Genomic DNA, 14,752 nt, shown 5'->3' with positions numbered 1-14,752 from the left:
GCACAAACCTAAGAGTTGTGTAATCTAAATTGTATCTTTATTGCTTTACGCAAGAGAGGAAGAAAGAAAAGAGAGGTAGCAATAAAACAAATAATAGCAAATTAAACTTCCCCAGTCATCTTGGTTCTTGCCAGAACAAGGATGTATTACAGCTTATCAAGGCAAGGGTGTACTGGTGATAAATTACTTCAATAGCCAGTGCTCAGATAACAGCAAGGTGTGAGCATGGAGGTAACAAAGGTCTGGAGAGACATTGTCTCCACTTGAAATGGAAAGAGCCTCTTTAGCAATGAACAACATCTGTCAAGCGCAGTCTCAAAATGGGGACAGTGATGACTCCCCGTGCACAGGCTGTGCTCTGTTATTCTTCACAGTATGTTAGATTGTACGAGAACCATCGATTCACAGAATAGTAAGAATTGGAAAGGACCTTAAGATCATCCAGTTCCAACCCCCCTGCCATGGGCAGGGACACCTCACACTAAACCATGTCACCCAAGGCTCTGTCCAACCTGGCCTGGAACACTGCCAGGGATGGAGCATTCACAGCTTCCCTGGGCAACCCATTCCAGTGCCTCACCACCCTCACAGTAAAGAGCTTCTTCCTTATATCCAATCTAAACTTCCCCTGTTTAAGTTTGGACCTGTTACCCCTTGTCCTATCACTACAGCCCCTAATGAAGAGTCCCTCCCCACCACCCTCATAAGCCCCCTTCAGATACTGGAAGGCTGCTACAAGGTCTAAGAAGAAAGAAGTCCATGTCAAAAAGCAAAACAAATACCATGTTCCCCCCCAGACACCTGTATTTTGTGTCTCTGATCCTAAATACAGGAAGTTATGCATGTGAGGTATTTCACATACTTGACCTAACAGTAACATGGCAGGTGGGTTAGAACTAGACGATCTTAAGGTCTTTTCCAACCCTAACTATTCTATGATTCTTTTTTGATAATAGTGAGGTCTCTGGGATTTATCTGAACATTTAATAGTTGGACTCATTGATTCTAAAGGTGTTCTCCAACATAAATGATCCCATGATTTTGCAAACTCTAGGACAGAGAACAAGAAATTGGGAACATTCTTCATGAGTCACTTACGTTCACGATGAGTTGCTGCATCACTCTACAGGCTTGGGCAAAGGACAACTTTTTCAAATCCGTAAGAGAATATTTACTTCACTTATATAGTGAAGATTTATAGAAAGCTAAACTGCTAACCAGCCACTGGATGACAAATGTGTAATCAGCATAACACAGCTACACCAACCAGAATAGAACCACTCGGTTACAGGGACTGGAGGTGTCTTCTTCTTGGCCTATATCAGTCAACACTGACATAGGGTACCAAAGAAACTGGGGCATTTCTCACTGTTTATAAGTAGCTGCATAGATTCAACTGTGATTCAAGATAAGAAGTCTACAGGAACAGTTGTAAGTTTACATTTGACATTCTCAGTGCATTTCCCCTGCTATTGCTGATTTTTATGTTCTTAACTACTCTCTGGATCACACAGAATAGCACCATATGTGGACAGAATAGGTCCAGTAAATCCAGCAAGATTTACTAATATACAATCACTGCTAAATCAGCAAACCAAGCAGCTAGTATCACAGGAGAACCATGCATCATATGTGGAAGGATACCTACAACCTTACTCATCTAGATCAGGAGTACCCAGATGAGCAAGGTTTTTCTAGACCAGAAAAAGCCTGAAAAGCCACCAAAGAAATTAACTGTATTAAATTGATACAGAGAAAGCAAAGATGGACAGAAAACCTCTACTGGGTAATACACAGCTGAACAAAGACTTGGGATCAAAAGAAAATTCTAATTCACCCTTTGAAATGAATCAAAATACCACCTCAATGCACATCATACTACACATTACATCTCTAGGAAGGCAGTTTGGGCCGAAACAAGGCCACTTAAAATAGAAACTAAAGTTAAACCCTGGAATTGGAGCAGTTATCTAAAGGAGGTGAAAGTACAGTTAAGAGCTTACTTACTGCCTGTTGTACACACTCATTTCTTCAACACTTGTTTTTTTAAAGTGATAAATCTATGCTATAGGCTACTCAGAAAGGGAGAGAAGGCTACAACAACATAACATTTCAAGTTTAACCAAAATCAAGAGGAATTTTCCATCCATTTCAATGGATCCTAAACATACTCTTTTTCTCCCCTCTTTCAGTATTTTGTCAGTAAAAGAAATCACCCCCACAGAAGCTACAGAAACCAAGCTAGAACTCCAGAGAAGATAAAGAAACTTACAGCAGGCAAAACTCTCACCCCGGATGGACAAGATTCTGCAGCACTGATGAACTAGACTTCAAATTATATCTATCTTTAAAAAGAAAAAGTAATCACAGCACAGAGAGCGGTTGTCAAAAAGAGCCCTTCTGGTTCTGCAAGTACAGGACTGTGTTCTGGCTGCCATGGAAACGGAGTCCCTGACTGCTCTGGTCCTGGTACAGTGCCACACACGCTCTCAAGTATTTAATCAATACTAACAATGCAAAAATAATATTGATGTATCAGAAACAGGATGCCTAAAGAAAAAAAAAATTGCAATAAAGCTCACTTTATATGGCTGCAACCCAAAGGCTACTACTAGCCTTACTCTAAGCCAACTCTAAATCTCATTCTCTCCTGGTTTCTAACACTTGCTCTTGGTATTAACTATAAGGCCTTAGCTTAGACTGAAGAAAAGCCAGGAAACCTGGAGGAACAAATGAAATACTTCCATTAGTCCAACAGGTACCTCTGCAGTAAGCAATATGGTTGCGTGTATTGAGCACTGCACTGGTAGGAAGGAGACCTCATTTCTTGGCTCTGCTGCTGACAATCTGTACAGTTATGAGTCACTTAGGGCCAGCTCTCACCTGCAGAAGAGCTGTAACAATATTCATTCACCTCTTCATGAGGAGCAAGGCACAGGGCTGCCAGATCAGCCTCAGCTCTGCGGAATCAGTCGCAGCCCTTGCCAAGGACAGAACCACAGTCTACCAGAGCATCATTGCTAGGGCATGACACAGAGCCTACCTCACCCTGAGAGACCATCAGAGACAGAGCTGACATCCCTGCTTCAAAAATCTTCCACCTTCTCTTAAGTTAAAATCTAGCTTTTGAATATGTTTCACTTTGGAAGGGTTTAGTTTTATTTTTCAATTAGCTTATAGCATTATTGTAACTTTTAAAGTATAATCAGTTTGTTACCTCTTATTGGTATTTCAGACAGAATTCTTCCACTGAGCAGAAAATCTGCATTAATTTTATCACAGGGCCTTTTGGCCCCTTCCTCTCCCTTGTGGCCATCTAAATATTAATAATTATAACAGGAAATAGAGAGTTAGGAAAAACACACTAAGCATTTTTAACACTTCCCACACATGCACCATAAAATAGCATAGGCTTCCCTTTGGCTAGAACCAGCTGTCTGCACTGGAACCAGAGCACTCAGGAGCAAGCAGTCTGCTTTGCTAGCAAGGACATGGCGCTGCTTAAGAAAACAAGCAGCAACACAAGTCTTCATCCCCATCACTCAAACTCAGCTTTACTAATTTGTTTTCCTGGGCAAAGGAAAGAAAGAAAAATTGACATCTTAAGGCATTTTATAAGGCAGACAATCACAGAATGGTTTGGGTTGGAAGAGATCTTAAAGACCACCTAGATTCAACCTCCTGCCACAGGCAGGGACACCTTCCTCTAGACCAGGTTGCTCCAAGCCCCTGTGTCCAACCTGGCCTTAAGCACTGCCAGGGATTGGGCAGCCACAGCTTCTCTGGGCACCCTGTGCCAGAGCCTCAGCACCCTCACAGGGAAGAACTTCTGCCTAAGGTCTGATCTCAATCTCCCCTCTGTAAAGTTTAAGACATTCCCCTTGTCCTGTCACTACAGGCCCTCGTAAAAAGTCCCTCTCCAGACTTCTTGTAGTCCCCTTAGGTGCTGGCAGACTGTGATAAGGTCTGCCCAGAGCCTTCTCTTCTTGAGGATGAACAACCCAACTCTCTCAAGACTACCTTCACAGGAGAGGTTCTCCAGCCCCTTGCTGCATCACTTTCCTGTAATGACATAGGAAAGCAAGAGCTGAGCAGTAACGCACTTTGGGAACATCTCTGAAATTACCAAGCAAAAGCTGCAGGTACATGGGAAAGCTGTAGATAGGAAAAGGGCATCAGAAAAGCTACAGCAGAAGAACCAGGAGAACTTCACATCAAACCAAGTCTACCACACATGCATCCCTAATACAATATCACCCTCTCTGAGGCATACCAAGGACATGGTACATTTGCCAATGAATTAAGAAAGCTGTGCCATTAAGAAAGCAAGCAGAAACAAAGGCTGCGTGTCTGCTCTATTAGAAGCAGCTAAAAGAATCAATAATTGTCAGACATTTTCAGGCCTTACAGAGTGTTTAATGGTCCTTCAGGTGGACAATGGAGTCAAGAAAACTCATTATTTCTAGCACTGGCAATCTCTTAAGCCTAGATAAATGTGTTCACCAGCATATTACACTTGGATCCTTCAGCCTCATAGTTGTAATTTGTTATTTGAATTATTCTCTAAACATTTTCTGATTAATATTAAATTACCCCACGTATCTTCCACTCTAAGATGAGCCAGTAAGAAATCACACTCCAAACCTGTGCTAATCCAGAGTCTGTAATGCTGCAGCAGACAAAACAGAACTGGTCTACACTGACCTTTCTTTATGTTTTTATAGATTAAGATGTTCTGGATGAAGTTTGCCTCCTTTGGTTCAAAATGCCGAATGTGTTTCTGTGCTTTGGAAGGAGAGCTCTGAGCTCTTGGACAAACCAACCAAGCCACTGTCAGGTTTGACTGCACTTTCATAATCTCCCTCTTGAACTTAACAATTTTCAATCTTCCCATTCTCCTTGAACTCAGGAAAGTTTTCCAGATCACGGCTTGTTCTTGTACCTGTATCTAGGGCAATTCATGTGATTTCTTCCTATAGCACAGCAGCACTCCATAAAATATAGTCCCCCTTCTTCTGTAGCCATAATGCCCCCGGTGGCTATCCTATGCATCCCGGTTCCTGCTTCTGTCTTTTCAGTGGTCCTATTCCAATTCTCTCTTTCTCAAACCACAAGCAGGAACGATAGAAAAACACCACCTCCTGGAAAGTAGTTTGTATCTCAAGATAACAGAATTCCTCAAGTGAATGTGCCTGGAAATGGGGAAGTGGAGAAGGACATGTTTGCCACATGTACATAATGCTCAATTTTCTACATAAAGGATGCAGCACAGGAAAGATAACTTGCATATTTTAGGGGTTTGGGTTATTTTTCTCAGAGCAGACAATGAGAACATAATGAAAAAAAGGAAAAGCAAATAACATTCACTGTGGAACACAAGAGATCAGTAAACTGGTTTTGAGCCATGCTTGCACATGAACACGGTACAGACGAGGACAGGCAGGCAAGAGGCACACAAGCAAGCAATTGTCCTGCCTCCTTGCACCACCCTTCCCAGTGCTTCCAGTTTTGGGATGAGCAAAGCTGGTCACACAACTCAGTTAAGCTCTCACTGACATAATCAAGAGCATATTGACCATGTGTGTGCTAAGGAAACCCAAAACTCTCCTCATGGCAATGTGCACATATTTAAGACACACAGACAACACACAGGCACCTCCAGAGTAATATGCAGCCATCACTCAGCACAAAGAATACTGGCTTAACACTGAACAGGAAGAAAAATTGGACCAACAGGCAAGGAAGGACAAAAAATATGTATAGAATGTATGTGATCACTTGCTGTCTCACCCTGCCATGTCCCAAAACCTACACACCCTCATATTCCTGGATTTCAAAGCCATTTAGGCCATGTTTAACCCTTCACACATCCAGGTTTTAGTTATCAAATAGACTTCCGATATATTTTTATTCCCAAATGCCAGACCTAGTGAAATTTGTACTGAAAAGCAAGGAGAATATCAGGCTACATCCTGGGCTTCTGCATAGGCAGCAAGAGTCAGACTCTGCAGATTCTTTACGAACAAACCCATGAGAACAGGAGCTTGCATCCTTCCCGACAGCAAGGGAAGTGGGCCTCAGCTATACAGTCACATACTGTGGCCTCAAGGCAGGGCAAGGGCTGAGGCAGGGGGAAGTTCCTGGATGCCATGTGTTTATCCTGAATTCTAGACACCTAGGAACAGTCTTTGAAACAGTAACTCCCTGCAGCCTGCACCTCATAGGTGAGGCAGCCTCAGTCCTGGCCAGTAAGACATACCCTTATGAACAGTACTTACCAGAAAGCAACACCACAGAAAGGATCCCAATATAAAGACAGAAAATGGAGCTTTAAAAAGAGAAGCAGTCATTCTGCATTTGGCTGTGTCCCCCTGCAGGCAGGTATTCCAAAGCTGAAGTGGCCTTGAAGCTGGTGCTGCATTTCAGCTTCTTGTAGCTGCTTTCTGCAACTATACTCTCTGCCACATTTAAGGATGGGTTAAGATTATGCGAACCCTATTTGCAGCAGGAAAATAAAACACTATGAAACACAACCATCTCTTGTTTTGTGTCACATACATTGTGTCTGGCTGCAGTTTGTAAGTTATTCCTTGTTTTCTGCTAGCTTCAGTGGCAAGCAAGAAGAAACTTGCAAAATTGGGCAAAAAGTGCCCCAGAATCATTTCCCCATCAAAGCAGCTCCAGGATTTTCCACTGGGGGCAACATGTCACACAGCAGCAGGCACCCTGGACACACAGCTTGTGGGCACTGAGGCTGACCTGGCCCTGCAGCCTCCACCTATCCTGAGGGAAACACAGAAGAAAATCCAGCATCACACATCCTGAGTATCTCAGAAAGGAGTGATCTTTTGCCAAAACACTGTGCTTCAGAAAATGGACATTTTCCCCACTATAAAAATAGCTTTAGTGCTTTGTAATGCTGCTGCTATACCATTAAGGAAATGTCTCGATGACTGGGTATCTGCAAACATTCTCTGAAATGGGTTGTAAAATTGAGTCTTGACTTTCCACAGTTTCCTGAGAGGAAAAAGCATCACTTGCCTGTACATGGAAGGAGTAAAATACATCTAAAAAATTATGTTCAGAATTACCCTGGAGCCCTCTCCTCATTCTGTGGATCACATACAGTGCAGATCATAAGTGTTCAAGCTGTAAATTGCAACTGAGTTTTCATCTTGTCAGGCCTACACAGCCCAGATTGGGCTCAAGCAAATAATTTTGTATGGGGCAGAGTCAATAGTCTTACACAGATTTAAACTCTGTAATAGCTACCCAACATTTGTAATCCCAGAGCTTAAGACCTTATTTCCCCGGCAGCCCAAACATCATAACTTTCACAATTTTTCTCTTGGGTGCTCTTTTAGTAGATACACAGGAACATTTTAAGGAATTTCTCTACTCCTTTTTTTTTCCTTTTACTTCCTATAAAATGCTGTAGCTTTCTGAAAATGAGACAGGAAAAAGGCATCTTCATATTTAAGCAATCTGTGTACAGCTTTACCTAGTTCCACTATGCACACAATTAGCATCTCCTCTCCTAATGCTTCATGAGCCACCTGATACAAATGAGCACCCTAGTAGCCTCCTTTGCTACAGTTCTTTTGCTACCAGGATTTGTTTCCTTTTACTTCTTGTAAGGCAGTAACTTTATTCACACTTACTTGCTATCTATTTTACCTACATCTATTTGGTTCTTCTGTTTTTCACCTTTGCTCAAAAAGCAAGGTACTTTCTACAGTCCCTATTTTCCTGCTCTTCCCTAAATCCTCAGCACTTTGTCTTCATATTGCAAGAATCACGTATTTTTTTCTGGTGGTTCCTTGACTTTTTTAAACACCAGCATTATTAAAAGGAATTGCTAACACTGAAATATGCGACATGAAATACGCACCATATGCAGGATGGATACTTGTTCAAATGAGGAGGACCTCAGAGACACAAGAAGTTTCAACTCTACAGATGCTTCTTGAAGTATGCTAAAATTGTGAAGATAATTTAAACTGAATGCAGTGACAGACAGTCTAGTCTGTATTGCAGTGCGTATCTTGCAGAAACAACCAATGCATGATAATCCAAATAGTGTGAGCAACAAATCCCTTTTCTCTACTGCCCGCTGTCACAAGTGAACCATGGGCACAGAGAGCTTGTCAATTCTGCCTTCATCAGCAGCATCAGTTAAAGTTAAGAAATGTGTTACACACCTTTTATTCTTGGAAGAAAATCCAACTGGATTCCTTTCATTTCATTCATTTCTCACAAGTAAAATCTCTGAAGTTGACTGCTACATGCCAAGAAAGAATTGGGCTCCATAATATATAAGAAGGTTACTGAGCACCCTCGGATACATTCAACACACCTTATAAACCAGTACTGAGTAAATCTGGCTTGAGTAAGAGCTGAGCTCATTACTTTTTCATGCTTCAGTTCCTATGTTTGCCAATTAACATAGTAACATCATCCTATGGCAGATAACTTGAACTACCAGCCACAATAGAAAAGTATTACTGAATGGAAAGCAAATTCCAAGGGGATGATAGAGGATGGCTACTGCGATGTTACTCTTACAAGTCTAAAACTCCTTTAAAAAAAGCCAACATTATACCAGCAAAGCTTCAGGGGCAGGGTGGAAACAAACCAAAAATGCCAAAATATAACCAAAAATGTCAGTCTTGCATAAAGATGGCTTCTAGTGGGAAGCAGACAGGGCACTGCCAGAAAAACTACCTCCTTCCAGAAGTATATTGGAGACTCTTGGTCACAAAATCTTCCAGTTATACAGACCATGTAGGCCAAGCTTGTTTCATAAACCAATCCTTAACACAGATACCTCTGTCTCTTCATCAAGGGAGGATAGACATAGGCAGTAGTGAGCTATTACAAATATGCTATCAACTCTGGCCAAAGGTATCAGCAACTAATTCCAGGATTTATCAGGGCCCGTATCAGTATTCATTACCAGCAGGCTATTTGCATGTTCTTTTCCCTCTCCATCACCGCTCCAGCTGAGGTTTCCAGAACAGTTTCTTCTACTGCATATGGTCATAAAAGTTTTTTAATACATATCTGCTTATTACTGCAGTGATAATGGAGGTGGTGTCTAGAAACAAGAACACACAGAACGTATTCTTTCACCCGGTGAGTAGAACTCTGAACATCACATATGCTGAAAGACAGTATGTATTTTTAAAAGAAAACTATGTTCAGAACAGTGTAAGCAAGAAAAATGTGTGAAAAATGCAATTCAACTGTCTTTCAGACTGCTTGGAGAAACAACTGCAAAGTCAACAAATATATGAACTAAATTAGGAGTCCGTGAGTAATTTCTGTACTATGATCCCCAATGAATAATAAATGCCAAGTTCAGATTAAAGTGAAGAATTCTGATGTCTCCACATTGAAAAACTCTTTTTCCTAACATCTGAAAAGTTACCTCTCTACCACAATCTAGCATCATATGCCTACTACTCCCAAACTCCACAACTGTAAACCCCCATCTGAAATAAAACTAAATAAGATGCAATTCTCCATCTAACCATTCTAACAGAGCACAATACAGCAGAGCTGATATTCACCAGGCTGTTGTTTTACGCTCTCTGACACAATGCTTAGAGGGCAGATCACAAGGAAAAGGGAAAGATAAAAAGCAGCCCAGTGAGACCCATTCACTGCTGCTAGGTAAGGAGCACAGGCCACAAACCTACTCTTCAGTGTTGAGTGTGAGATGAAGAATCTGTTCCCCAAGATGCTACCCCTGAAACAGCAGCTCCCAAAGCACAGCCCACAGGTCACCTGCAGCTCATCAAACCTTTGTACAACAGCCCAAAGGGACTTTTAAACAGGCAGCTTCAAGAACGCCATTGTCAGCCTGCTCAGAGGTTGCCAGTGCTCCCCTCAAATTAGTGCCTCTCTGGAAACTTGTAAGCTCTGAGAAAACGTGCCCAGTTATGAACAAGTCCAAGCAAGTTCTCAGCTCGGCTTCTCCGAATCTTTTGTAATTTGGAATGTTCCAGACCTAATTTGCTTCTAACTAGTGCCAATGTAATTCCTGCATAAACCATTTCTGTATCTGAATTAAGTAATGCTGCTAATCCCCCAGATCACAAACTTAGACATATATAAAGCCTGCCAAGACCTCCGAGTACAAAAGCACCACATACAGATGTTATGCTTTATGTTGTAACATTGAGACATTTCCCATGAACAGGAGGTTTGGCTCTCCCTACACTGATCTACTCAGACTTCACTCTGAGAAGACAGATTTATAAGTGGAGCTGTTAACAGGATAGTCACACACATAAACAGTGACTGCTCTTGATACATCCCCTCTATGAACTTTGAAGAGTTCATTGCACAAATTATAACTCAATACACATTCAGTATCTGGAATCCTACAGAGATAATTCAAGATATGTGGTACTTGCTGCAGTATTTGCAACTCAAAGAAATTTCTCTTTAAGACTTAGGCCTCCATAACTTCCTTTACGGATGCTTCTCACACTCTGCAGTTGAGACAAATTCTCTTAGGCTGGCAGAAGCTATGATCAAAATAACAAAGAGGTAACAAGACAACCCTGAAAACTACCCAAAGTTTACTGAGTACTGCTCATATGCACCAGGCCCACAGTTCAGGAGAAGGCAGGACTGCCACCTGCTCGGGATCAGAAGTATGAACCTTGATCTCTCTTCCCCTACACTACCAGGGAATCAGTCAGTGTTCGGCTGACCCTGCCAAGCAGTGCTCCTTGCTCACCTCCCTTCACACCGTCACAGCAAGCACACATTTACACACAAGGCTCAAACCAGCTCCACACCGTGTAGCACGCCTGTAAGTAAGCAGCGGTTCACATCAGCACCTGTCACTGGCCCCGAGCACGGCCTCCCCGGGGTTCTTCACCACTCCCCAGGCCACAAACCGCGCCGCTCCCTTCGGAGTTCCGAGCAGCAGCGTGGCCAGAGGCGAGGGCGGAAGCTCCCGGTGCCCGCGGCCGGCAGCAAGGAGCCGCTACCCGCGGGGCGGGGCGTGCCCCGCGGCGGGCCCGGCGCCTCGTCACCGATCGGCAGCTCCCGGCAGCCAATGGGCGCAGGAGCCGGGCACGGCGCGACTTCATTCATTCATTCATTCATAAAACAGAGGTGCAGCGCTGGTAGGAAGCGCGCCCCTTCCCGGTCTCGGTCCCCCACCCCACCGTGCGATGCACGGACACTCACGGCAATCCGCCTCGTCGCTGTTATCCGAGCAGTCGTCGTCCTCGTCGCATTTCCAGATGGCGGGGATGCACCGCTCGTTCCGGCACTGGAACTGGTCCTCCTCGCACTCCTTGACGGCTCCTGCGAGAGACGGGGCCGCGCCTGGGTCAGCGGGGCGCGCTCCGGAGTCGGGGGCAGCCCGGGGCAGCCTCGCCGCCCGGTCCCGGCCGCGTATAAGCCGGGACGGGAGCCACCGAGCTCGAGTGGGGGCTGGGGCCGGGCTCGTGCGGGGCTGGGAGAGACGCGCCTCCGCGGGAGACCAGCGGTGATGCCTAAGATGCTTTGTGCAGGGATAACGGGGACCATTCCCGTGCTTGCCGGCATCGTTTGAAAGGCAGGGGAAAGGAGCCTGGGAATAGAAAATGGTTAAACCCGAAATGCAAAAGACAAAGACAAATTATAAAGCACAACGATGCTGGGATCTCCCGCGCGTCCGGTACCGAGGCAGAACGCAGAGATACCTGGGGACGCTGGGGGGAACGGACACCGGCGCCGGCCCGGGAAAAGGGAACTGACCCAAGTGAAGTTGAGGGCGGGGGCGGATACACGGGGACACACAGAGCAAATCTGCTTTGCAGCCGCACGGTGCAGCGCTGCTCTGCCGAGCCACAAATCTCCTCAGCAGGGGATTAAAGGTGGCAGCTCCTGTCATCAGCGGCAGCCTTGTTTCCGCGCGATGAAGAGCGTGCCCGGCCCCGGCAGGTCGCAAGCCCCGAGCGTGCCCGGGCCCTCGCGGGTTGCAGCCCTCCCGTGGGGCACCGCACCGCGCTTTCGGGCGGCTGGGGCAAGGCAGGACGCTCACCCCCTCCCCGGGATCACCGAGGCGAAGCCGCCGGGGCTCGCCGGACCCACCTTTGCCTTGGTTCACATTGATCAGCAGCAGCAGCAGCTGGAGGAGCAGCAGCCGGGTGAGCGCTGCCCGGCACATGGTGCTCGCTCGCTCCCTCGGTGGCAGCGCCGTGTGCGGGGTGCGCGCAGCCCGCGCGCCGGCTCGCCGCCCCGTGCCGACTGCGCGGCCGGCACCGCCCCCCGCCCCGCCGCGCGCCGCCGCGCCGTGACGCGCCCCGCTGGGCGGGCCCCGCGCGCCGCCGCTCGGCTCGGCTCGGGCCCGGCCGCCGCTTGGCGCTGGCGGCTCGGGGAGCGGGCAGCGGGCTCGGCACTGCCGGGGCCCTCAGAGGAACAGGAGACGGCCGGGAGCACCTGCGGGCTGGTGGCGAAGGGGCCCCAGGAGAGCGGGGCAGGCCCGGCTCCGTGGCGTAAGGCCGGAGCTCCGGCTGGGGCAGATGGGCCTGCCCCGCTCCCATCAGGTGTGCAGGGTCCTGAGCTCCCCGCTGCTGTCCCAGCTACAGCGACACAAAGAGCGGGGTTGTTCAGTGTGGAGAAGAGATGGCCCCGGGGAGACCTTAGAGCAGCTCCCATGCCGAAAGGTGTCGACAGGAAACCTGGAGAGAGGCTTTGGCAGTGACAGGTTGTGACAGGACGAGGAGGAATGGTTTTAAACTGCCAGGGGGGAAACCGAGATTAGATCTCAGGAAGAAGTTTATGCCTGTGAGGGTGCTGAGGCGCTGGCACAGGGTGCCCAGAGAAGCTGTGGCTGCCCCATCCCTGGCAGTTTTCAAGGCCAGGTTGGACACAGGGGCTTGGAGCAAGCTGCTCCAGTGGAAGGTGTCCCTGCCCGTGGCAGGGGTTGGAACTGGGTGAGCTTTAACATTCCTTCCAACCCAAATCATTCTGTGATTTTATGACAGTCTCATTTGTGATCCTAATTTTAATATGTCAATTAAACATGTGGCCTGGAGGCACAAATTGTGTGCTCTCCTTGTTAATTCGCATCTCCCATTGAGGGATTTCATTATGGTCATGCTGATGCAATCACCTCCACTTAATTTTCTTCAGGAAAATGAGTATGGAGTATGGGAAGGGTGCAACGTCCCTTCACAGGAGCTGCTCACCCTTGCTACAACTCAAACACAGGAGCCTGGACCAGCACCTACAGGGGAAATGTTTCAGGCCTTTGGGGGCCATGTTTATTACTTGGGTTGCACAGTGCTGATGAGGAAGCGGGTCACTGTCTTTAATTCACACCACAGTGTTGGTCATCGGGTCAGGATTATGAGAATTCCAGTTATCTTACTATGAAAAGGTATTTTTCAGAAGCAACTTGAATCTGACATCACAACAGGATTAACATGATTGTATGTGGAATGTTAAAATAAATCAAGCACTAATTTTACATAACCCAATATATAAAACTTTCCCATTTCAAAGCCTGAAATGTCATTGGCTTCAGAACTGTTTCTCCACTGTTTAAAAATGCACCTATGCCTTTAACAGAAATTTTGCAAGTCATTAGGCAGTAGTGTCACTAATGCATTTGAACCATGTGAAGAGGAGAAGAGCTAATCATTGAGCTATTTCACTAGCAGCTTTTAGACTATTAACAATTTATTCAAGCCTTTTTGAACAACTTTTCAGCATGCAAAATGCAGTGTGTGTTTGTGTTGGCTGGCTCAATGTGATAGATTGCAATAATTGCTGAAAGCAAATGAGGTATTTATAATGCATTAGGTCAAATTTCTTTCTTAAATGTGCCAAAACACAGTTTCATAGTGCTGCTGTAATTCCTGGCCTCGTACTTCTCTTTCTTAAAGTAGTTTAAGTTGGAAGTGACTCAAAAGACAGTAACAGTTACCTGGTACAAGACAGGTGAGTGCATCAGTTACAGAAGCCTTTTGCTGTCACAGTTTTGTTTCATTAAATAAAAACCCCAAACAGGTATTTAGTCCCGATGCCTCTCAAAGGAAAGAACATTAAGAGGCTGGTTTTTTGAGTGAATTGATCTGATGCCACCTGCCAAACAGCAAGTTCAAGAACCCTCACGGACCAGCCATTGTAGGAGCTACTGGTAGCCTAGTACCATCTTGTGGACATCTGCGTCTCCAAGGGACTGCAGGGGCAAGAGGGAAATGAGGTGCTAAAGGAGAAGGAAACTGGAGGAGGGAAACCATTTGGTCTGTGAAAACAAATAAATCTAGTTTTATCCATTATGTTCCAATAGTTAATTAAGACTATTAATTTACCTGCCAAGGTGTGTCTCTTCCAGGAGCTCACCTCTTGAGTTGGAAGCTGGAAGAGGAGCTCAGGATTCTTCTCTCCAGACTGGAAATCTGTAAAGCAACAGCACAGACATATTTTGCTACAAGCACTTCCACTTGGTGTGCAATACCCAGAAGCATTTTAGTGTTCACCACATTGCAGCTGAAGAGGCCACAGACTAGCCATGCAAGAGGAGGTGACCCATACCATCCACACTGACTGATTCCATCCAGTTTAACACTAAGAACCTTGGGCATAATGGTGCCAAATTAGAGCGGTATCAGAATTACTCTGGCTTATTTACTGCCACTCAAGGAGCCATAGTCCTCCTGTGCCCTGTGACCACTGTCAGACAGTCCACCCCAGCCAAAGAGCTCTCTCAAGGACGCATGAATGGGGGGTGCTTCAT

At 45.8% G+C, this 14,752-nt stretch overlaps 1 protein-coding gene across 2 annotated transcripts in view; it reads right to left on the bottom strand.

The window, feature by feature from the left end:
* The window catches only part of LRP8 (LDL receptor related protein 8), a 192,437-nt gene extending 180,215 nt beyond the window's left edge, over positions 1-12,222 (bottom strand). For both annotated transcript variants that reach the window (XM_034063524.1, XM_034063525.1), the window contains exons 1-2: positions 12,100-12,222; positions 11,209-11,328 (exon numbers count right to left, since the gene is read on the bottom strand). In XM_034063524.1, the coding sequence (XP_033919415.1) occupies positions 11,209-11,328; positions 12,100-12,175 (196 nt within the window). In that variant the 5' untranslated portion in view covers positions 12,176-12,222. The remainder of the gene's footprint in view (positions 1-11,208; positions 11,329-12,099) is intronic.
* Between the last annotated feature and the right edge of the window lie 2,530 nt (positions 12,223-14,752).

This window comes from Melopsittacus undulatus, chromosome 6 (assembly GCF_012275295.1).
Source record: "Melopsittacus undulatus isolate bMelUnd1 chromosome 6, bMelUnd1.mat.Z, whole genome shotgun sequence".
NCBI classification, from domain to species: Eukaryota; Metazoa; Chordata; class Aves; order Psittaciformes; family Psittaculidae; genus Melopsittacus; species Melopsittacus undulatus.
The sequence above is the reverse complement of the archived record's forward strand: the minus strand, read 5'-3'. Positions and strand labels throughout refer to the sequence as shown.